At 43.8% G+C, this 24592-nt stretch overlaps 1 protein-coding gene across 1 annotated transcript in view; it reads left to right on the top strand.

Moving 5' to 3' along the window:
* Window positions 1–24592, top strand: part of ZFYVE9 (zinc finger FYVE-type containing 9) — a 565807-nt gene that overhangs the window by 525058 nt on the left and 16157 nt on the right. Inside the window, exons 15-16 of the mRNA XM_085602620.1 lie at window positions 2950–3030; window positions 19688–19850. Of these exons, the coding sequence (XP_085458746.1) occupies window positions 2950–3030; window positions 19688–19850 (244 nt within the window). The remainder of the gene's footprint in view (window positions 1–2949; window positions 3031–19687; window positions 19851–24592) is intronic.

Here is a 24592-nt window from a genome sequence, read left to right as displayed (position 1 = left end):
CTTTACCATGTTACGCATAGGCTGCTCTACAGTTTCAGATAGGGGTGTGTGTAACTTGTGTAATTGTCTCTAGTGTAATTATGCGTAATTTCCACAAAAGTACACAAGAAGCTTTATCCAGTATTTTTGCTATTTTCTTAGCGCAAAATGCACCCTTGTGGTTGAAATGGGCCAGAGAATGCATTTTGCGTCAAGAAAATAGTTAAATGCGACAGGATGTGAAGAGCAACAGCCATCAGTCCCTCATGCTTGCTTAAGTTTGTTGTTCCTGTGCTTCTGAGGTGGGAATTTTTTCCACAAATTACTTTTATTTACTCGAGCAGGCATAATCGCATAATTTCGACAATTAGACACGTCAGTCTCATAATACCTCAGTCATTAGACAGTTCAATTAAAGATGCAACAGTTAACTCTGAAACTATGGCTTAACGATTGGGGTAGGTCGCTTGCGGAGGAGGCACTTGTTTGTTTGAGAGCATTTGCAGACTTAAAATGTTTATTAACAAAGTCACACAAAAATTAGGCTAAAGGCGATGAGGGTATTAGCTGGAAGAGAGTTAGCATGGTTGATGGTTATGCAGTGGGTTTTTCCTTTTTGTCTACAGGTCTAGATTAAAGGAGTCTTTGCTGACCAGAAGACATTCGAGGGGACTGGCCCCTGTTTGTAGGTGGGTCGGTCTACTGGCGATACGCTTGTTGTGCTGATGAGTCACCAAAGCTCTGTGTGGGCTAGTGCCTTTTGAGAAGGCCAACATGAATGGGTGCAGACTCTACAGTAAAAGTAGCTCCCAATTTTAAGCTGTAAATTGTGCTATTTAATAATTTATCTCCAGGGAAAGTTTGTGAAAATTCTTAAAGCAGACACTTCCTACACCCACTTAATGATGGTGAAAAGGGTGCAAATTTGAAAATATATTTCTGTAACCTGCTGGAAACTGAAACTCAATGACTTCATGAGAAAAATCAAGTTGTAATGTTTTGAACCCAACACTAGATGATAGAGTGCGCACCATATGAATCAACAACACGACAAGTTAACCTATGAATACCAATAGCAGCCTGTAACTCATAGGCATACAACGCTTTGACCTTTAGAATGTGTTGTAATACCATCCAGGGCTTTACCACACAGGCCTTAACAGCGCTAGGCATTGGTATTATCTGATTCATATATTATCTCCCTTTACCTGTCATGACGCTGAACCTAAAAAAAAACGCCTACCTCACCTTTACCTCTACCCACCCCTGATCCCTAAAAAACCCTCACCTCCCTTTACATCTACTTTGCCCTGACCCCAAATAACCCTTACCTTCCTTAACCTCTATCGTCCCCTGAGCCCTAACAAACCTTGTTCCCTTTATCACTACCGACCCTTTAATCCGAAAAACTCCTTACTTTCTTTTATCTCTACCTGGCCTTGAACCATAAATTCCCCATACTACCCTTTACCCACCCCATAACCCCTAAAAACCCTTACCGCCCTTTACACACCCAAGAACCCTAATAACTCTTTACCTTGATTCTTCAATAAGCCCTAAATGCCCCTTACCTCCCTTTGCCGGTCCGGAAACCTAAAAAAAAAACCTTACCTCCCTTTACCACTACCCCCCTCTGAACCCTAAAAACCCCCATATCTTCCTTTATCTTCTCTTACCATTCCTTGACCCTGAATTCCTTTTTAAAACAAATTGCATAGTGATTATGAAATAAAAAAAGAATACTTACTTGCATGGTAAAGTTTCAAAAAAGGGCCTGCCTGTGTACGTACTTGCATGGTGACGTCCTACATGGCAAAGACCAAGGGGTAAAGACTGCATGCTATTTTTATATGATCCAGTAGTTAATGTGTGCCTCCAAAAGAGAAGAGCCCCAATTCAGTGTTACAGTTTGACCTTCTTTTAAAAATCTTGTGTTCAGTTTAGCAGCTGTGCAAGGCAAGCTCATAAGAATCTGTACATTTAGTATCCTCATACTTAGGAAACTTAAGAAAATTAACATAACATAACTGTCACCTTGCACAGTTTTCTTGTTTGAAGGTGATGGAAGAAGAATGGCACTTTTTTTTTACAAGTTTATGAAAAATTACTTTTCAGAAGGTTTTGTTGGGCAGCCAATAAGCAGATTCTTTAAGATGTAACGATTAAATGTATGCAGTTTTTCTTGACTTATTTGTATTTAGTCTTTATTAATTTCATATAGCACAGTCAATGCCAGACGAGATCCAGTTTCAAAGTGCCAGATTGTAAAAAGTAGTACAAACAGTATGAATAAAATGATAAACCATCACAAAAAAGAAATAGCCCTGGGATTTATGTGTCATCACAAATAGAATGCTTACTAACCAGTGATTCCATAATAATATACTGGCAGGTGCATGAATTACACAAATGCTCATTGAGACGACTGTTCCCATGCAACGTACCGGCATTTAGTATTCAGGGCAATATTTCCCTTTATTGCCATTCCACAATACGTTTTGTCTGTTTGAAAACAATTAACAAAATTGTAAAAGAATTGGAGCTTTTATCCTGTATGTCTTATATTGCTATGTTTTTGTCTACGATCTCCATACTGTTTGTTAAAATTGTTGACTATTCCATTCGGGCAACCGCCTCTCACTCACATAGTGTTGTAAGATTCTAAGCCTCATTTGCGCTAAATAAAACAAAAAAAGGAAAATAAAAACTAAAGAATGTCATTTAAAGCACAGAAATGCTTTAATAATGTGGCATTTGAACTGGTCATCATTAATTTATACAACTACAACCATTTTTATTGATATGATGTTATGACACAGTTTTGCCTTTCAATGTGATGTTTATGTAATGCTTCAGGGTTCCAACTTTTCTGACTGCATAAGTAGATCTTGAATTGGTGGGGAAGACCAGAAGTTCAGTCACTGATTCTACATGAGTGTTTCTTAAACCCATCTTTTGTAATCATTGTAGTGACTGGTGCCAGCTTCTTTGTGTTCAGTGGAGCTTTAAAATCATCTTCAGGATACCTTGCGAAGTCCAGTATCGTTGAAGGTAAAACACTTTTCTTAGATTACATTATGTTTTTTGGGATGCTGTGCCTGACTCTCTCTCTCGTCAGTATCTTAATGTCTAAATAAATAATTCTCTATATTAAATTTGCTATAATAGTTATAAACTGTGATTAGCCTGTGGGGGTAGCAGGGTAAAATTGTAACCCGTTTGTTATTGCAATCGTAGCCCAGCATTGCAGGAATTTAGTCGCTATAGTTCAACATGTCTCTCAGACCATAATATTTGCAGAGGAAACTTAGTTCTCCCTCTTGGTTATATTCTCTTAAGTTCACAACAATTTGATGATCTTGGAAAAAAGCATAAGTTAAAGAGAAGTCTACACAGGAAATGTTGTTGCTCTTGTGGAAAAATAGATCACTGCTTCACTCCAGTCAAACTCTTAATTCCCAACTCAACCGTCAGATATAGATTTATGTTAAAACTCTTAGGGCCCTGAAGTAGCCACAAACCCCTAAATAACTCCCAACTGACTTGCTAACTCTCGTGATGTCACAACGCACTTAGTTTTCCAATAGCTTTTATAATGCCTTTAAGAAATCACTGGTCAATATTATGCCAGCAGTCTATAATGACGCTACTAAATTTGGATACTTCTTGGATACTGTAAATATATCACATTAATTCTCCTGCATACAGTAGACAAAAACCTATAATACAAGGACATCAGCAACCTATTTATCTGATAAATGAAGAGTTTAAAAATGTTAACAAAAATGTGGCTAGTTAGATTAAGACATGCCATAAAATCATTGGTCTACAAGAATAATCCGGCACCATTTCAAAATGGTTTGGGAGAAATAATACTGAATACTATCAACATTACCAGGAGAACTAACCAATTTTGAAGGGGTTGTTGAGCGTTGAGCAGTGATGTTGGAAAAGCATTTGACAGTCTAACATTAGGTACCTTTTGTCAACTAGCTTTAATGACTCCTTAGTCTCACAGATCAGTGAATATCAGCATAAATCGACCTCGCCAGAACAAAATAAGGCTGTCTACTTTCATTTTCATATTTGCTTTAGCTTTAAAAATTCTGCTGGTGAAACTGGTCATTTGAAATTGAAACTAATTCTGAATGCAGAAGACTTTAGTCTAACTAAATAAAATATCTCATTACCTGTAAGTTATTTGTGTGGATAAGTGGCTAGTTATGATTTTAATTGAACCATAGCCATTATATCACCTCTAATCAGGAGCACATTTAGGTGTTAGTTCGTACAATTTGGTTGTTCATCGAAAGCAGATTTTGAAAAGTATTTGAGAATCCATAGCCCAACAAGCATCCTCAAGTGGGCAAGTCTAAGGTTCATAAGACCTCTGTGGGAGCTCCCTTATCCATTAGAAATAATGTTACAGAACATTAGTGACTTGTTCTATTTCTGGATACCTACTCCTGCAGATTCCTTAGATATAGCAATCCAAAGTAAGTGAGCTGAATAGCCATGTTACCTTACAGTAAGAAAAACTGCAGGAGATCGTTGTCAGATTGTGACTGTTCTTAATTCTTTGATGCCAGAAAGTAATGTTTATAGAAGGGGTATGCTAAGTACCAAGTTATTGCATTGCAGATTGTTTGAAATGTGATCTATGTACCCCTTATCGAATGGACTCTCAAGCTTCCTAAAAGTACTTGCTAACTAGTTAATAGAAATGGTGAACTGTGAGGTACGAAATCGCTTACTTCCGAATTGCTTTTCCTAATTAAGAAGACTGTTCCATCACTGTAGGGGCTCAAAGCACTCTGGGGATCAAGACGGTGTCAACACTTCCTTCTTGGATGATGCCAAATGACATAGGCAGATCAGGCTGGGCTTGAAGCTGATGACTTAGGAAACAGCAGAAAACATTGAGCAGACCCCAGAGAAAACCTTTTTTTTTTTTTGTCCTCATCTCACCATTTAGCGTCTGCAATCACTGACACGAAGCCGTCTTTACGAACTATGCACCCCATGGCTACTGCATTCACTTTAGACCTGGCCAGGCCAGCTCCTTTGTTCGAAGCTTGGTGTAATCATAGGACTCGGGGGGATGGGTGCATCGACCAGTCTCCCCTCTCTTTCCCAATGTAGAAGGTCCATCCAGATATTCGTGCTATGCTCATTAAAAGCCCCCTGATCCAGGTCTGCCATAGCAAATGCAGCTTTCAACCACTCCTCACACAAAGAGGGCCTCGGATCTTTCCATAGCTTACAAATTTCCCTTCGGGCAATAAGAATTAAATATAACAATAAACCTCTTGGTGGTGATTATAAAAGATCAAGAGAATCACTATCAATGCAGAGGATTACTATGGTGGAATTAACTATCAGCTTAACTTAAAAAATGCCACATAAGACGTGCTCCACATTCTTCCAAAAGGCACTTATTTTAGAACACTCAAAAAATATATGGATGTCGTCAGCTTTAAGAAGATCACATCTTGGGCATTTAGGGGAGGATAGAGGGGCAAATTTAGCTATCTTCGCCGGGGTGTAATAGTCTGTTGATGACATAAAAGTGATTCTTTTTTAAACATGCCGGCTTAACAAACTTATATAATTTCCATGATAAATCAAATAGGTCTTCAAAGTTCGAGTCAAGGCGAGACTGATTCCAAACTACATACTGCGGAGGATAATCCACGTCATCAGCCTCCAGGAGCTTCTTGTACCATAATGCGACTTCCCTCCTTTTAGAATGGAGGTCTTGCAAGAGAAGCTCAGTTTCCCAATCACCACTAATGGGCTCCTTTTCCGCTGAAAACCAGGAGACGAATTGTAAATATTTGAATTTGGAGAAACCGCTTCCGATTTTAGATCTTAACACTTCCCAAGGGTGGACACCTTCTGATGAAATGAGTTCTGACCATATAGAGATACCAGCCCTCTTTATTGGTGTCGCAAGGCTATCTTTAAAACATGCCGGGGTCCCGGGGGAGTCCCAGATTGGGGCAAAGTCAGAGTAATACCCAATCCCCCATCTACATCTGACCTTGTACCACAAACTGAGAGCAGCCCTTGGGACTTTCAGGCGTACCTTTTTAAGGTACCTTGGTGACCCAAATTTAAGGAAGCAGTCTTCCCCCCCACCCTCCGCAATGACCATTTCTCCCAGTAACCTACCTCAATTTGTTTCCTCCGTTTTAGCAAGGAGCATCTGGATATTTTTAAATTGAAAAGCAACGGAGTACCAGGCAATATCTGGGAGGGCTAGACTCCCTTTCAGGAGTCTGCGGCACAACTTCGTCCATGACAGTCTAGCACTCTTGTTGGCCCAAATGAAACTTCCACTCTTGCTTTGAATTTTGCCAATATCCTTACTAGGGAAGTTAAGAGGGATAGCATTAAACAAATACGTCAGCTTAGGGAGGGTGACCATTTTAACTAAGTTGACCCTACCAAAGATTGTCAGGGGGAGGTTTTCCTATCTAGAAAATAAACGATCCACTTCTTTGATGGTCGTTTTTAGATTGATCTGTGGAATTTTGTCTAAGTCATTGACTATGTTAATTCCCAGGTATTTAAACTCTTTGCTTACTCTGCCCTCCCAATTATTGATCTTCCAACACATCACCTCAGTTTTGGATGTATTGGCTAAATAGCCCGAATATGAGCCAAATTCTTCCAATAGGGCTTCTTCAACCTTTGGTATTACCTCAGCCGGATCGTTAGTGTACAATAGCAAATCGTCGGCATAAAGAGCCAATTTACTACAGTATTGGTGGGACCTAAAAGGGGTAATGGACGGATGGAGATGGGGAACATGGCGGCCGTAAGCTAGCGGTCGCGGCCAGTGCTCCTCGGGCTGTGAGCCGATTACTCTTGGGGGCCCCTTTTTCATGTATTTTTAGGCTAGAAAATACCACTTATGCCCCCTACCCCATCCTCACCTTGATTTTAACCCTCTTTGCCCACGAAGATCGACTTGTCCAGGCACAGTGAATGGTGCCTTGCTCCAGCGGTGGTTCGCCTGCGAGCGCCGGCGCAGCAGCGTTTCCTGCTTTCGGTTCCGGGTTACGGCTGGAGGAAGCAGCACCTGTGACTACGCGAGCCTCAGGGACAGCGTCTGGTGCGGGGAGAATGCGAGAGGGAATTCCGCGCTGGAAGAAGGTTTGAACGCCGTCGTTGGCAGTGGGAGAGGCGAGAGCGCGGTAGGGTGCCTGAACAAGGTAGGGCGTTTACATCCTGACTCCCCCATTAAACCCGATGCTGAAGCTGAGGTTCCCTTTTTGGTAGAAGGTAAGAGCACCTGTTACCTTTCTCGTGACTTGTTGGATCTCCCCAACTGCCGTGTGATTATTTACCGACAGGGCAAGATGTCAGAGTTCGGAAGGGTGCAAGGAGGGTCTTTATGTTGCATGGAGATGCGCACTGCCCAAGTTCAGCAAGTTGGTGCTCTTTCATCCAAAGTGTGTAGATATACCCTGTGCACTAGTGCCATCAAGTCCTCTGATATTATTGAGACTACAGTGCCATCCCCCCCCCCCTCCTCTTGCTGAGGCTCGAGTGTCTGCCAGGCAGAGTAAAGGTATCACTACCACAAGACTACAACTGGAGCTAAAGGAAGAGGGAAGAAGGGGGAAGAAAGTTCCATCTTCTAAAGTGAGAATCACTCCCACATTAAAAACGTTCTATGAAGTCCTGTCTACTCCCACGAATCAGTGCCCCAATAAGGGAAGCTCTCCGGTGTCCAACAGTTTACGATCTGACACTCCATTGAGCTCCGCTCCTTCCAAGTTTTCAGGCCTGCCAGATTCAACTTTGACCATTATGCAGTCTACTGCTCTTCCAGATCCCACGAGTGGTCTAGGTGAGGTGGAGACGGAAATGTCTGGGAATATCCTCTCTGCCATCCACCCAACGGTTTGTATCTCTAATAGATTCTCAGTCTTGGATGTGCAGGACGCCCATCCAAGTTCCCACTCGGCAACCCAGGTAATTTCTCCAGGGTCTGCCCCTGGGTCACTGGCGGAAATATTATTAGCCCTTAAAGAGGATATGGGGAAAAGATTCACGGTGTCCGAGTCAAACCAGGCAGCAAGCCCAGGGAAAATCTTTGACTACTCTGCATCCCCAGTCAATGGAGATGCGGCTAAAACAAAAAGCGCTCCCTATGCTTGAGCGCCATTTGTTCTACAGGTCATTTCTTTTTTTAATTATTTTTATTATAAGCATATCCAGGAAAAATAAATACAAATACATACAAGTTCATTAAATTAAGATGGAGACAGTTTACAAAATACGAAAATCGTTGATGATTGAGAAAATTTTACACAGATAAAGGAAAGAGCAACCGACATTCCAGTACAATTTACCCAGAATTATCAATTAGGGTGCGTGGAGAAGCTCAGCTAGTTCGTCCTCACGTCTCTGCTCCTTTCAGCGATAAGCGCCCAGATCTTCCTGCCCCGGTTCCTGGCCTGTCTGCCTCTACAAGCATATATAGACATCTCTTGTTTGTATATCCCAAGGAGCCTAGCAAGCCACATATGAAAGGTTGGTGGCTCCGGGTCTTTCCATCTTGTGGCCAGTAATAACCTGTATACTGCTGCCCCCAGGAACAAACCATATTTTTGTTTGGTGTTGAGACCCATAGTACTAACGTATCCGAGAATCAGCAGGGTCGGAGTTAATTCTGGTCTAAAACCAAACCATACTTCCCAAAAACCTGACAGGCCTTCTTTAAGTAGGGCCAGCTTGTCGCAACCATAAAACATATGAATCAAAGTGGCAGGTCCAATCCCACATCTAGGACATTTGTCATCAACCCTCTTCCCCCACTGGTAGAGTTTAGCAGGGGTAAAATAGAGATTGAATATCGTTTTATATATTTGAGCTTTTAAATTCGAAGTTAAGAAAATTTCTGCAGTTAGGGAAATGCTCATGTAGATATCCACATCAGGGTTGCCCAATTTCATTACCCAGGATGCTTCAGTTTTTTCCAGGTCGTCGGGGCTTTTATCAACAAGTATTTTATAAAAATCCCTAATTCTGCTCGTATCCCTGGTTACCGCTTCTAAAAGCGGGATCTCCTCCAGTTTAATCTTTGGCTTCCATGTGGTAAGGATATTCTTGATCTGGAGAAATTTAAAATATTGATTATCTAGAATGCCAAACACCCGCTGTAGCCTAAGGAATTGGGCATCTTGCAATCCCCCACAGAAATCCCCTATTGTTCCTACCCTGTATTTTTCCCACTTTTTCCCCATATCATCATTCGCCAAGTAAAGCAACAATGATGATCGCCATAAAGGGGTATATCTAGAGATTCTTGGGATTGCCATAACCTTGGAGACCTGCTTCCAATTTCTCCACGAACCATAGATTACTTTGAACCGCACCTTCTTATAATAGCTGGGTTCCAATTGTCTCAATAGCAGCCCGGAAGCTTCCTTCCCCATTAAAAGTTCATAAATTGTGGGTATATTTGGGCCCTGCGCTGGTTCCTTGATATTATTCACCGATAACAGGGTAGTCATCTGATATAAGAAGGCTGCCCAGTAATACATCATGATATTAGGAACTGCGAGGCCTCCCCTATCCTGGGGCAGTGCTAAATATACAAGTGCTCTTCTGACCTTCCCATATTGCCATATGAAATTAGAGAAAATTGTTTCCAGTGTCCTCAATAAAATATCGTCCACAGCCAATGGTATAGAGCAAAACAAATACAATATTTTCGGTAATATGGTCATTTTTAAATAATTCCCCCTCCCGATAATAGATAAGTGCAGCCCATTAACCCTCCTTAAGTCATTCCCTATATTTGTAATCAAGGGTATGAAATTGATTCTGCTAATTTCATACCTTGGCACTTATTCGGACTCCAAGGTAGACTGCTGCAGTTGCTCTCCTAGAATCATTAAAGTCAAGGTTATCTGTGCATAATACTATTGTTTTCCCAGCATTCAGAGCATAGCCAGAGAAGCGACCATATGCCTCAGCAATCTTACTGATTTCTTCGATCGCCTCGGCAGGGTCGCGAGTAAGGATCGCAATGTCGTCGGCGTGCACCAATACTTTTGTCTCAAACCCACCCGCAATTATTGGTGCAATACGCGTGGTCTGTAACAGTTTGTCAACTAGTGGGTTGATATAAAAGGCAGATAAAATTGGGGAACATGGAGAGCCCTGTCTAGTCCCTCTTGATATTTTGATACTGCCAGATTCCCCCCCCCCTCTTTTCAGTAGTTTTAATCGGGTTATTGGCTGATAATACATTGCCTTGATAGCCTTTACAAACTGGGGACCAATACTGTTCAGTTCTAATATCAGCCATAAAAACTCCCATGACACCCGATCAAAGGCCTTTTCTGCGTCGAGAAGGATCATAGCCATCTGGCCCCCACCCCAGACATAATGTCGAAGAGAGAAACAACTCTACGGGTATGGTCCGATGTTCCTTTGCCCGGGATGAACCCATGCTGCCATGGGGAAACCAGATGTTCTATGACCCTCCCTAGCCGATTGTCCAAAATTTTTTAGTAGATTTTTATGTCAGAATTAATCAGGGAAATGGGGATGTAGGACGATGGATTATCCACCGGTATCCCTTTCTTAGGAAAAATTACAATGGGGGTCTCTTTCCAAGATTCAGGGGGGGCTCCACTGTATTGTACACCCTTAAACAGATCTAAAAGCAAAGGTGTAATAGTTAATCCCAGGATTTTGTAGACCTCGAGAGGTATACAATCCGGGCCCGCCGCCTTTCCTGATGCCAACCTTGACAATGCTAGTTGAACTTCAAGTGTAATTTCTGCCTCTAACTCCTCTCTCATGAGCCCGTCCATCCCTTCACCAATAGTAATGCCTGCAAACAGCCCTACCATACCTTGAGAGACCTCTTCTCGACTTTTATTAATATCATCTTGATAGAGAACCTGATAGTATTTTTGGAACTCCCTTATGATGTCTTCCGGATCGGTATAGGCTTGTCCACCGATTTTAATCAAAGATATAGCGCTTAAGGCTGTCTTCTGCCTAGTACAAAGCACTAGCCTACGGCCGACTTGTTCTCCGGTTTCGTAAACACTATCACGGTGCGACTGATACTCCTCAGCTGATTTCTGATTTAGCCAGTTAGTAAGCTCTGCTTTCAGTGCAATAATTCGATACTGAGTTAGATCTCCCTCCAGTCCCTGTGCTATCTGCGTAAAGTGCTCTTCTTCAGCCCTAACTAGATCTTGCATCAATTGTTGCTTTTTTAAATCCTGCTGCTTTCTAGACCTAATAACAAAAGAAATGGTTTCGCCTCGAAAGGCCGCCTTGAATGTGTCCCACACCACCCCCCTACTAGCACTGAACCTATTTATATCAAGGAATTCCTGTGCCCTCTTTTTCATATGTATAATATATCCACTGTTCACGAGAAGATTCCTGTCGAAAGTCCACCTACTCCGTGATCTCTTAAAACTGGCTATTTCAAGTTCTAAAATCAGGAGATTAAGGTCAGAGATTATTTTAGGGAGTTTCTTAATCCTGGCTCGCTCAACAAGATCCCTTGTACAGAAGAAATAATCGATCCTAATATATTTTTTATGTGGGCAGGAAAAATACTTATACCCAGGATTGTCGAAGTTCTTTGTAGCCCAGATTTCTACCAGGCCATGACTAGTTTTTAAAGAATTAAATGCCCTATAGACCCTGGGCTTTCGACCCGTGTACACCCCTGTCACATGGTCCAGAGAGATATTCAAATCCCCACAGAGAATCAAAGGGGTTGGCCAGATAGCAAGTTCTACTTCTAAATCCTCGAATATCTGAGGATCGTCCTGGTTAGAGCCATAAATTGCACAGGACGTGCCACCCATAGCTAATTCAATGATTGCCCATCTACCATGAAACTTCGCTAGAAGTGTTTTACGTGTCACTTCTAGCGAAGTTTCATGATGCACCAAAGGACGTTGAAGCATGCCACTTAGTACAGGTGAAGTGAGATGGGTGCATACGTTTCATGTTTTAGTCTAGCACCCGGGTAAATGGCTTTTTCTACGGACTTCATGACAGTGTGTATCCATTTGAAAAAATAATTCAGAGACTTGATGTTTGCCACTCCTTACCAGGACCTGATGGTATCTCTGGCATGATTTTCTCTTCCTTAGCTGTGAACATCTTTAGAATAGTTTCATATGTCTTTCATTTCTTCAACTTGTGTGAATACCTAGTACATTTATATCTATCTCGCGACAGTACTAATTTGAGCCTACACATCTCTTAGTAAGCCAACAGTTGTTTCCCTTTTACTTCATTTGAGTCGAGACAGAAATTGTGTGCTGAAAAATTTTCAGCGAGAGCACAAGCATGCTATGAGTAGGAACATTGAAATGTTGAGGCTGAGCCTGCTCCAAAATCGTGGTCCATTGAAGCAGAGAATAATTTCCAGGACTTTTCACTACAATTTTAGATTGACATTCTTGCCAATTTAGCCATTCTAAAGACCCAAAAGGCTCATTAACACATGCAGAGATGTTGTCTGGGTAAACTTGTGCATATAGGTCCTCTGAATAACGAAGGTGCATCCAAGTCCCTTATTCTAAAGATATATCTATGCATTTGGTTTCAATGCACAAACAAGCTTCAGTGCCTCAAAAGAACAACTTATACCTCATGTTTAGAACAGGTGAGAGCACATGATCAACCTTTGGAGCTGAAAACACTGAAAAACAAGGAAGAAAAAAACTAGGTATTACTGAGCTTTAAAATAAACAAAGGTAACCTTTAAATGAACAGTACCTCCAGGCTGAAAAACATTCAACCAAGGGGCATAGCGATCATTTTGGTTCAGGGGACACCTATATTATCTCCTCACGTATTACCTCAAAGATGGGGTGAAACAGTATGTCATATTTCAAGAGAGGAAATGCCTCCATGCATGCATGCATGAATACAAGGAAAAACATCTTACTTCTGAGCAGGCATGGGAAGGCTCATTTTCCAAGTCTGGAAACGGTCTCCTATCCTTTTAAAGAATGTAGAGACATTATAATGTAGACTGCTTCACATCTATATACAATGGAAGTAGACAATAACTTCTGATTCTAAGTAGAAATACTGACTCCTTTACCTAGGAAGAAATAAAACCACCCTATGTTGAGTAAAGTAGTACAGTCAGGCAAGTCCAACTTCTTAAGCGCAAATACAGTTAAATCAGTCGTTTGTTTGCTCTAGAGAGTAAGTACAAGCCAGCTACAAAGGCCCTGATTTACATCAGGAGATGAGAGACTCATATTCAATATATTTTGGACTTGCCAGGAAAGTGTCTGTTAACCCATGAACCACTGCAAGAGGACCCTATCTAGATAAAGATACGAAGAGAACTAAGTGTGGTAGACAAGCTGGGACCCTTTGCCAGTTCCATCATATCGCTGGGTATATGTGCTCATTATCAGTGGGATGATATGAACAAATTTGTAAAAGTAATATTGAAAGGTAAAAGGGACTGGGTTAAACAAATGCCTAAGAATTAAAGGAGGTTTGAAAAGCTTTTATTGCAGTCATGTTGGATATAAGCTGCCAGTGTATTACAGGCATTGTGCTAAGACACACCTGTAGGAAGCTGGCTCTGTATATACTATACCTTAGTAAGGTATAGTGTGCACAGAGTCCAGAGAGTCCTCAGAGGTATAGCAGAGGCTAAATGAGGTAAGTACTTACAGCTCTCTTTGTAGTAGTGTGGGTGAGCAGTTAGGCTTATCCAGAGAGTGTGTTAAGCATTTATTGTATTCACTCAATCAAGTACTGATTACACACACTCAGAGACCGGATCATTACCAATTGCGTAACTGTAAAATAGGTATACTGATGTTTCATTTCTAGAACCAAGCAGGACTTGGTACGGGTAGGTAAAATGTATTTTCAATTGTAAGACTTTACACAGAAATGCAATTGGAAATGGATTTGCAATCGTTACAGGTATGTATTGGTTCAAAAGATTATATCGACCACTCGGGTGGTATGCTTAGATACCACACCGTGGAATCTCGCAACACAAGGTAGGTAAGACTTTTTAGGGTTTAAGGTACAATGACTTTTCTTCCATACAACAACAGTTCAACACTTCTAGCATTTTTGGAACAAAAACGCCTAACATTGGTTCCTATGGGAGAAAAATGGTTATCAGTTTCACAGGTAAGAAAACGTCTTAAGAGTGGGAGTTTTGGATGTTAGGACCAAGGTTCTCCAAGATCTGGATAGGCACTCAAGTTGCACCACCAGCCGCACTGGGCCGGCCGGGTGCAATGTGCCTGGGCCCAATGTTAGCCCATGGAGCTAAGGGGGCCTTCGGTTAGAGACTGCTTACAAGCAGGCCACTGGGGTGTGAGCAAAGCACTGCAAGGGCCAACAATCAGCACAGAAGCTGCACCACCAGCGGCATAGAGGCGGCCGGGTGCAGTGTGCCAAGAAGACGTCGGGGACCCTGTGGATTCCAATGGAGACCTTGGGTTCTGCAAAGTAGCTGCAGGCTCAGTCTCAGGGAGACTTCCTGAAGGTGACCACCCTCTGCAGAGGTAAGTTGGGTTCTTGGGGGATGCCTGGACACTGTCGTTTGGGCCACCCAAGGCCGTGGGGCGTTGGGTGCAGGGGTGTCTCTTGGCATCAGGTCTTCTTACCAGCTCAGTTTGTGGTTGAGGGAACCCTCCAGGTTGAGGCTTTGGCTTTGGCTTGAGGGACGTCAGAGATCACCAGATCCCAGGTCAGGATTGCTGGGGAGACCTCCTCGTGGTGTTGGGCCACTCGAACTCAGGCCGTGGGCGTCTGGTACAGAGTGGGGCAAAATCATGTGGCTGCCTGGATCCGGATTCTGTGGGTGAGTCTTAGCTTGAGCAAATCTGGTGTTCACGGGAGACGGAGTCTGTTAGATGAGTGCAGGGCAGGTCCTCCGGGCTCTGGGGGTTGCTGGCTTCTGGACTCACCGGGGTTCTCGTTGTAGGTAGGTTAAAGGCGGGACAGGCCGGTAGGGCTAGGGCCAAAGCAGTAGGTGTCCTTTTCTTCTTGGGTCAGCACTGTTCTTCGGTCTTTCTTCCTTGAGTCAGAGGAGGCAAAGTTGAGGGTTGCGTCTAAATACTAAATTTAGGGGCGTTCAAGGGATGTGCAGGTCGAGACCAATGGGTCCCTTCCTTGGGGTGGGTACACCTCCATTATGCCACTCTCCAGTGGGAGGGGGCATGAGCCTCTCCCTAATTGGCTGGGCCCCCTCATCTTCATGATGGAGGGGACTGAGATGTGTGCTTCACCTCGCCTCCCCCACCTGAGGGGTAGGGTTGGCCAAGGTGTGCTCACCTCTCCCACTAGCTTAGTTTTCCCGGCAATTCTCCTGCCCAAAGTGGGGAGGGGGCCGTACCAGTGCGGGCTAGTTGCTACCTGGCAGCAAAAGGCAGGGACAACTTACAAAGGTGGCAGGCCTTTGAAGCTTGCTCTTCATGAACCCAGCCCATCCTGGGGGGAGAAGCATGACACCTCTGCCCAAAATGAGCATTGTTTCTGGACCCAGAGAGCAGAGGCTCTACCCAGGGGTCCAGAAACCTGTCCGTTGGTGGCAAATGGCGGGCAGCCATTTGGGAACTACACTAGGGATGGTTGTCGTTCAGGGGGCATCTCTTAGATGCCCTCTGATTGCATTTAACATTAAATCCAACACTGGCATCAGTGTGGGTGTAATGTGCTGAGAGGTTTGCTAACCAACTTCCCAGATTTTAGTAAAGCCATTATGGAGCTGTGGAGTTCGTAATGACCAACTCCTAGATCATATACCATATACTCTTTATGGCTTTACTACACTTACAATGTCTAAGACACTGTAGGGGTACAGAACTCATGCCACTGTACCCTCACTTGAGGGCTAGTGCACCCTGCTAGAGGGGTGACTTACCTAGGCCTCAGGTAGTGCGTTGCAAGCATGGCAGGTTGACTCTTCACTTTTCTCTGCACCAAAACACGCAGTCTTCAATGGCAGAGTGTGGGTGCTAAGGTACAGTGCCTCTAAGGGTGGCACAATAGGTGCTTCAGCCCTTAGAGGCCTACCCGGGTCACAGTGCCCTTGGTACCCATGGTACCTTTTCCAGGGGGCTCACCTGTGGCCAGAGATGTGCCAATTGTGGGTACAAAGGTACAGTCTTGGGAAAAAACACAGGCCCTGGGAACCTGATTGGCAAGGACCCAGGGCGCATCAAGTCAGGTTGCATCAGATGTCAGGCAAAAAGTGTGTGTGTGGACGGGGGGTTAATCATGCGAAAAGAGGCACGTTCCTGCAACACCTCACTTTGAGTCTCTTGCTTCCGATCAGATTTGTGAGCAAATGTTACCATCTATTCTAAGGGAAACATCTGTTTGATCAAGGAGTGAATGAAGTACTAGACACAATAAATGCTATAGTGACAGCTAAGTCAATGGGAGCTCTGCAGCCCAGAAGCAATTTTGGTATGGCTGCAACACCCTCAAGAAGGCAACCTCCTTAAAACAGGACTATGTCACAAGTGTATGACTTATGCCTTCAGTTAACCGTCAACCCGGGAACATCTGCAAAAGAGTTATTTTATGAAGAAAGTTGGTTACTTGAAAAAAACCACAATCAAAAGGGTGTAGCCCAGTTCAACAATAGCCAATTCACCCCTTTCCCACAATGATAGTTTATCAGTCAGTGGGAAGGAGAGATTTAACCACCAGTTTCAGAACAGCAGAACGTTGGCCCATTTTGTGCTTCTGATCATCAAGATCAGGTTCTGCTTCAAGTTTGTCAAAGCCAGGAAATCACTGATCGAGACATTGTTAATGGAAACATTACTAAATGATAGTCCTACCTTCTGTATGTACGACCAGTACGGTGGGTGCTTGTCAAATGCCTATTAGTCGTGAGCTTGCATATTCAAGGACTGCATGTTTCCCGGTACGTAAACAATTGGCAGGTAATGGAAGATTTCTTCATCCATATCAGAACAAAATAGCAGTTGTATCTGTAGTGGGTTAAGAAATCTATCCCAGTACCCTTTCAATAAAAGATATTTAACAGATGACACTGGTTATCACTGCACAACATGGGCCAGATAGATTTGTTTCTAATATTTGATGCAGGTGTTTGCCACAAAACAATGGAAATTGCCAGCGTATCTCAACCGATTATCTATGTTTCCGGCAGCATTGGTTATGAAGTCTTGCGGATAATATGGATGTCTAGATTTTTCACACACTCATGGACATCCTCTGGTAAACTAGGAGTCCAGCAGCTAGAATGCATTATTTAGCCCAATGGATTGTAAATTGTAGAATGATGGTTAAAGCACTGGTGCCTCTAGTCAGATATTTTACATTTTCTAGTGTTTGTGTGACTACTAAGTTATCCTAGTATTCAATAAGAAAATATTTAGTTACCCCAGCAGCATACATGCGTAGAAAAGAAGGAATATTGTTATTTTAATATACCAGTAACACATGCAATTCGGGGAAAGATTCCACCACATCAAATACCACTTCCAATGGAAAACTTAAATGTGTGCTGACTATATTAATTGCATCCTCTTTTTAAAAAACAGTGCATCAATTTTAGCTTTTACAACAGACACTTAGCATAGTATTATAACACAACTCAATGATAGTTTTCAGAATACACCCTAAATGGATATTTTAATTAGGTCTATTATCAATGTTAGTCATTCTGTTGATCTATTAACAGTTTTACTTACTATAAACTACTCGGTTATTTCTTCATACAGTAGATGTTAGAGTTGTTCTCATAATAACTGAACAAGAGGTATTGAATGATCGACCAACAAGAAATCCATTGATAATGTAGGAATTGCAAAGTTTTTACACTGGATTGCATACAGTTGTATTATAGCCTTATAGCCCGCCGTAGCGGGCTATACCGGCTGTTAAAGGCCCGCTGCAGCGTTAAAGGCCCGAGCCGAAGGCGAGGGACTTTAACAACAGCAGCGGGACTTTAAAAGCCGGTACAGCCCTGCTACGAAGGGCTATAAGGCTATTAGAACATTCTGCCACTAGAGGGCAGAATGTTCTAACAAAACGAAGCCTTCAGGGAGCGCGAGGGGATTCAAATCCCCTCCGGCTCCCTGAAGTCTTTGTTCACAGCCATACAAAGACACATTGGAATGTTGGCGCTCCGGGCTTATACCAGCCATTATAAGCCCGGAGCACTCCATTGTTTTCAATGGAGCTGCCAACATTCCAATGTTCTAATATTTATTAAGTCTCTTAGTCAGATCCGCAGCTTCATTGTACATGATAAAAAAGCAGTTACACTTCAATCATTTGTAATGTCATTGCCAGACATAGGCAAGTCAGCCACTTGGATCTTCAGTACATATCCACAACACAGTGGGTGATTATTTAGGCAAGGCAAGAAGTAGAAGTTGTATTACAACATATTACGGACCATGTGCTTTCGACTAGCCCAAGCACACAACATGGGAATATGCATGATTACTGCCTTAAAACAAATGGGTCTCAAGCCTATTAAAGCTGTTCTGGAGCTTGACTTTGTTATAGTCACATGCTAACGTCATAACATTCCCATCAATGAATACTACCAGACAGGAACATTCTAGTAATGATTGATAATGCACTATTCTACATCACAATTTCCAAGATGTGTAGCAAAAAATACTAACAGTCTGAATATAATGTCTACAGCTCTCTGCCATTGTGGACTTCAAAGTGAGTGGTTTAAAACACACCTGTGGCCAATAGCCACAATTCAAAAGGTTACCCAAACAGCATTCTGTTTCCAGCACACCCATTAGATGGAGAAAATTTGCACAGCATGTCAGTCGGTATCACTGAAGGTGCAAAACAGCTCTCACAGTTGAATGGCGTCAATCATGCAAATGGAATGGTACAGAGGAAGCTACAGATGGGAATTGGGAGCTCCTACAATCTCCATTACCCTTCATGCTTATAATAGAACCATTGGCACATATGTACCACAGAACGCTTAGTGGAACATGAACAATAATTAACAGCTGGAATTTCTATCTGTTTATAGTGGATTGTCCAGCTACTAAATGTTTTTGCCAAGTCTGGTCATATTCACGAGACCATGAAGATAGTTGCTTGGTTGGAGAGGTTGTAGGAATTACTCTATAATATGTTACCAGTTGAAGGTTTTCTGCTTGGGCACCCTACAGAGGTTGAAGATCTCCCATTTTCATGGGCTTTAAACACTATAAATTACCTGGATTACACATATATTGCACTAAACTTGATATCCTTGCAGAACTTATTGGAACCTTCTGCATGTAAGTTGTAGAGAATCTTCTTCAGCATCCTCTAGCTATGCCAACACTTACACCAAATTACCAAATAAGTAATTTTCAATGTCTATAGCATGCTCTTCCTTTGAAAAAGTACAGCTCAGTGCCTTGCAAACAAGTGAGCCTTACCTGTTCTACTTTTATGTAAGTTGGTCCCATACAGATGCCGATATTGTTGGCCAGTACTTAGCTAAGATGATTCTCACACTCACGATTGTCTCTCCATCTATGTTAGGTGAACTATTCTTACAGCCCGGTGCTTAATTAGCCTAATGATTATTTGTTTGTATTTCATGCTACAGAATTATAAAAATATAACTTTTATCAGATTTCTGTGGAATGGCATTCTCCACTTGCAGTGATTTCCTCTAACATATAAAACTTGATTTTACCAGATGGAGTTATGATCCAAATAACTGCTGAGAACATGGACTCACTAAGGCAGGCGCTAAGAGAAATGAAAGACTTCACTATCACTTGTGGAAAAGCAGATGCTGAAGAAGCTCAGGAACATGTTTACATCCAGTGGGTGGATGATGACCGAAACGTCAACAAGGGGTAAATAATTCCCTAAGTAACATAGCCTTGTTTCTCTATTTTATTATTCACATGCTTCTAAGCTGCATACCTTATAGAACATTTAGCAGATGGTGTTGTCAGACTTGTTGAATGTTTGCATGTGGGGCAACGTAGGAAGTAATGTGATACAATTGAAAGGACCCACGTTTGGGTAAGACTTTGTGATTTAAAGGTCATCTTTCCCAAAACCACGTGGTTTTATGCCTCTCTTATTTTTCTTTCTCTGGTACAGGATAATGGGTAAGGCAAGTAGTATGAAATAAGATATAGGCTACCTTAAATAATAGATGCAAAATATTTTGAGCTCAGTGATGCTTTAGAGTTTTCTTAAGAGCTGCAGTGTAGTAAGCCTGTATTATTTTTACTGTGTTAATTGTTTAGCCTGCTGGTTCTGCTACAGGCTGATAACCCACTGATACCATGCCATGGTTCACATTTCATTGTCACAGTTAGTGATCCCTTTTATGGATGTAAAAAATCTTAACAAGGCTGATGGTCACCTGCTCGTCCACACTGCCATGGTTTCTTTTTTCTGCTGCACCATGAGAGTATGTTAGCACTGCTCCTTTAAGCACTTTGCAGTTAAGAGCTTTTTTTTCTCAAATATTTTTTGTGCTGATGGTCATACAAAAACAACCCAGGTATCACCATACGTTTTGTGAGTGCCACTTCCTTTTATAGATGGAAATGTCTACTAGGAAAAGAAGATTCTGTTACACGGCAGCTGTGATGTCTATTGGAAGACCTAGAAGACATGGTGACAGTCATGTCTTCGAAATCTTCCCACAGATACCCAGGTTCCTGAAACATAGAACCATCTTATGATGACCCTGAGTTTTATCAAGTGAACAGCTGCGTTCACACAATCATATTCTTGGTTTGGTGTCTATTGGCTTCTGAATTACTTTGCTCTATCCGAAGCCTTGATCATATTACTTGATATTTTTTTTATTTGAGTAACTGAAGTTTTTTTTTTTCTAGTTGATTTTCTTACTAGGAAAATTATTTATCCACTCAGTCTGTTCACACCATTTTAGTGGGGGCTTCTACTGACCTCATTGTAGAAACCTAGTAGAAATCAAGTATGAAAGTTTCTATTGTAACAGTGGTTCCAAAATACAGTTCGTTTTTTTAGGGTTTTGGTGCCCTACATTCTGAACAAAAAGTGTCATAAGAGTCCAATTTATTTTTAGCAAGAATAAGAAGGCTTGGCTTTCTATTCAAAACAAACCTTTAGTCTGTATTTTTCATTTCACTGGAATGAATGCATTTAGGAATATAGTAGATGGAAAATGCAGTCTTGCAGCACTCATTAGTTTCGGTTATTTCCCTTCACTGTGTAACAGACATGTTTGTAGCATATGTAGCTGTAGATACATATGCTTTGCGTACTCTTGCCATCTAGTGTTGTGCTCGGACATTACAAATTGTCTTTCTTCAAACAAGTTTCAAGTCACTGGATGTGCTGTGACTCCTTCCTTTGTCCACAATGCGTTTTGGCACCGACTCCTCACCCGAGATTGTTTTTTTCCACCATTAAGTTCAAATGTGTTTAGCAAAGGCTCTGAGACTGATGCAATCTTCACAGCTTTTTTCAGGCCTAACTGCCCAATTTGTCAAGATTGAAGAACAATCGCTGCATAGTCCGCATCTGTTCAATGGTTCTCCCATGGGAACATCGCTCTACCTCCAAGAACTGTGCCTGCTTCACTTCGACTGCCCGGTGCCCCGGTCACCTTCTTTGACTCAGCCGAGCCTCATTTAATCTCCACAAATCTCACATCAGAGAATGCAGACAGGAAGTACCCTTGGTTGGACCAGCATGGCATTCGAAACCTTTGCCTCTCCCCAGAACAAATAGAGACGACCTGTGAGTTGTGCCTCACCTCTCAGTGTAAGAAGCCCTTAAGGTACCAAAGAGAACATTGGTGGGTGCACTAGAAATATGCAGCAGCAGTCATTCTTTGAGACCAAGGACATATCTATTGAAACTACGCCTGGGGGCAAAACTCTGCTCACTTCCCATGTTGAGGCAGTGCACCACTCCCATTTTGAGTCCGACATTGAGCCCCTGACCAAGGCAAAAAAAAATAAATCTCAGCTTTTGGCCTGCCGCTGCCCTTAGGGTGTGGTCGGCATAGAGAAAAGGCTTCAGAGCCAAGCCTAGCTCCCAGTGAAGAGTGTTGAGCCTCGACTACCATTGACAAATAGCCCTTCCTCTTTTCTGAAGTGTGCTCAACTCCTGCCTCCCCCTCAGCCCCCCACTTAATAGCCAATATAGATGCCTAGAGCACCTCTGAGTGACTGAGGAGCTCAAAACCAGACAAAAGCGGCTCTTCATACAGCTAGACACTGGCAAGATTACTGCAAAGCCACCCACAGTGAAACCTTCAACCCCTCTGTCCCCGATTCCATAGAAATAAAGACTAACCTTCAAAGAGCAGCTTGCCTTCAATACATCGAGTGCCTAAAAAGCATAGGGGCAAGGCTACAGGACCTCCCACACCCAGGCAGGCAACCTCTACCTCCACTGTGTCCAGACATGTCCGAGACCTTTTCCAAGATGGAACATACCGTTCAGTTCTTCCCCGTGCTCAAGGACATTGTTGGAATCGGGTAGCGTGGTGCAGAGCAGGCGGGCCAAACTCCAGAGGAAATGTGCAAAGCATCCACGCAGTACACACATGCGACACACAAGGCACACTACAAAAAGAGACACTACACCAGTTTAGGTAGAAATAACTTTTGTATTGGCAAAACCACTAGGTGTCAGGAAATCTCTACACTGCGCCAACTGGCGCCCGGTTCCAATTTACAGGGGGGAATTATGTACAAGGCAGGGCCAATCGGGCCCCTGCCGGAATCATTGCGATTTACAGATAAAATAATTGTACGTGAGGAATAAAGCTCCCATCCATCCACATTAATCCTGCAATAAAATACATCAGGGCATGACGTGAGACATTAGGCCGGAACACCTGTAAAGGAAACCTCACAGCATCACAATAAACTTGACCGTCCCGGGCATCCCTTGAGGCAGGAAATTAGATTAGGCAGAGCATCAATACATTAACCTGGCATTTAGACATAACCATTAACATAGCACTTAAGCACATGACATTCAAAGATAGCGCTGCACCTTTCACGGCGATAGCGCGTTAAAACAAGGCCTTAGCGCACAGGGCATGGCAACTAAACATAGCGCTGCACGGGGCAATGGAATCGCACTTTAAATCAGGCATTTACCCTAGCGCTGCACCTATCATAACATTAGGCCAGCAATCACAGCTCTACCCCGGCACTTCAAATATGGCACGGCAATAGCGCTCAGCACATGGCACCTAAACATAGCCATTGGGCCTAGCGCTGAACATAGCACATCATTAGCGCTGCACAACCCTCATTTACCATAGCGCTTTGAACCTGACACTATAGCATGGTGCTACACCTGGCAAACTGGCGCTTAATATATGGCCCTCACTGGGCATTCCGCATAGCAAGCTCTTGGAGCAGTAGACTTTGCCAGCTCCTACAGCGCTTCCCAATGTCAGGGAACCAAGCGCTACCTCTGGTTCTGGCTTGGAGCCTTCTTTGGGGAATATTTCCCCGGGTCCCTTCTTCCCGTGTCCCGCGTTAGCCAGAGTCACACTGGTGCAAGGGGGGGGGGCGGGCACCGACAATGTGCCCCGTCGCCCTCTCAATCCCAATCCCCCGCTCCTCAAAAAGGCCCCTTCGTGGGGGAGCCTGCCCCCCAGGTGCTTGAAATCGATTCTGGGGGCCGATGCAGCTGCCCGCTGTCAAGTGGGGCAGCTGAGAAACATCCAAACTCGGGCGGTCCCGTTGGAGTCCCCCTCCAGGACTGGGGAACTCAGGGACTGCCCCCACGCGGCCCCGGGGGGAAGGCGAGCACCGAGGTTATGCCCCGATGCCTCCCCCAGCAAACGCGGACCAAGGCCCCACTCACCGGCACTTCCCTGGCAGGCTTCGGCGTCGCTGGTGGCAGGCAGCGCACACGGGGCTCTCCTCAGTGCGCGGAGAGACCCCCGGGCGGCAGCACTTCCTTCGGCGTCTCCTTCCTGCCGATTCAGTAGGCGGGGTAGCTGATCGAGGGGCTCCCTCTGGCAGCGGAGCCCCTCCCGTAACGATCGGGACCAGCTCCGGCCCTCGCTCGGGAACCAATGAGGACGCAGCTTCCGGCGAGGTGCGGCCGATGACGCGGCCGGCACCCCGGTCGCCTGGCAACGCTCCGCCGACACTCCCAGGGCCTAGCACCGCCCTCGTGAAAGCCGCTGCGGCCCTCCCCGGACCTCGGAGCTGCGGCGACCTCCTTCGCCAGGGTGCTTCTCCTTCCCGTGGGCCCGGGCGGCGGTGGTGATCTTGGGACACGCAATGCTCTCTCCGCCCGGCCACGCTACCAGCGAGGTCCCGGCCCACGGCGGTGAGTTCTGGTCAGTTTCTTCTTGCTGGGGCAATACGGGGTAGGCTCCCGTTTCTTAATTCAGCGCCAATACGGGGTAGGCTCCCGTGGTCTAACTACACCCACCGCGTGGTGGCACACACACGGGGTAGGCTCCCGATGTTGTGAATAAGTGCCGAGGCAGCTCTCACTCGCGCCGACGGCCGGTATCACGCGGGGTGGGCTCCCGCTGGCGTCGATTTACCATCCATATGGCGACAGCACAGGGGAGTGGACAGACAGCGGCCCCCAGCAGAATACAGTC

Source organism: Triturus cristatus, chromosome 4_2 (assembly GCF_964204655.1).
Source record: "Triturus cristatus chromosome 4_2, aTriCri1.1, whole genome shotgun sequence".
Taxonomy (NCBI): Eukaryota; Metazoa; Chordata; class Amphibia; order Caudata; family Salamandridae; genus Triturus; species Triturus cristatus.
The sequence above is the reverse complement of the archived record's forward strand: the minus strand, read 5'-3'. Positions and strand labels throughout refer to the sequence as shown.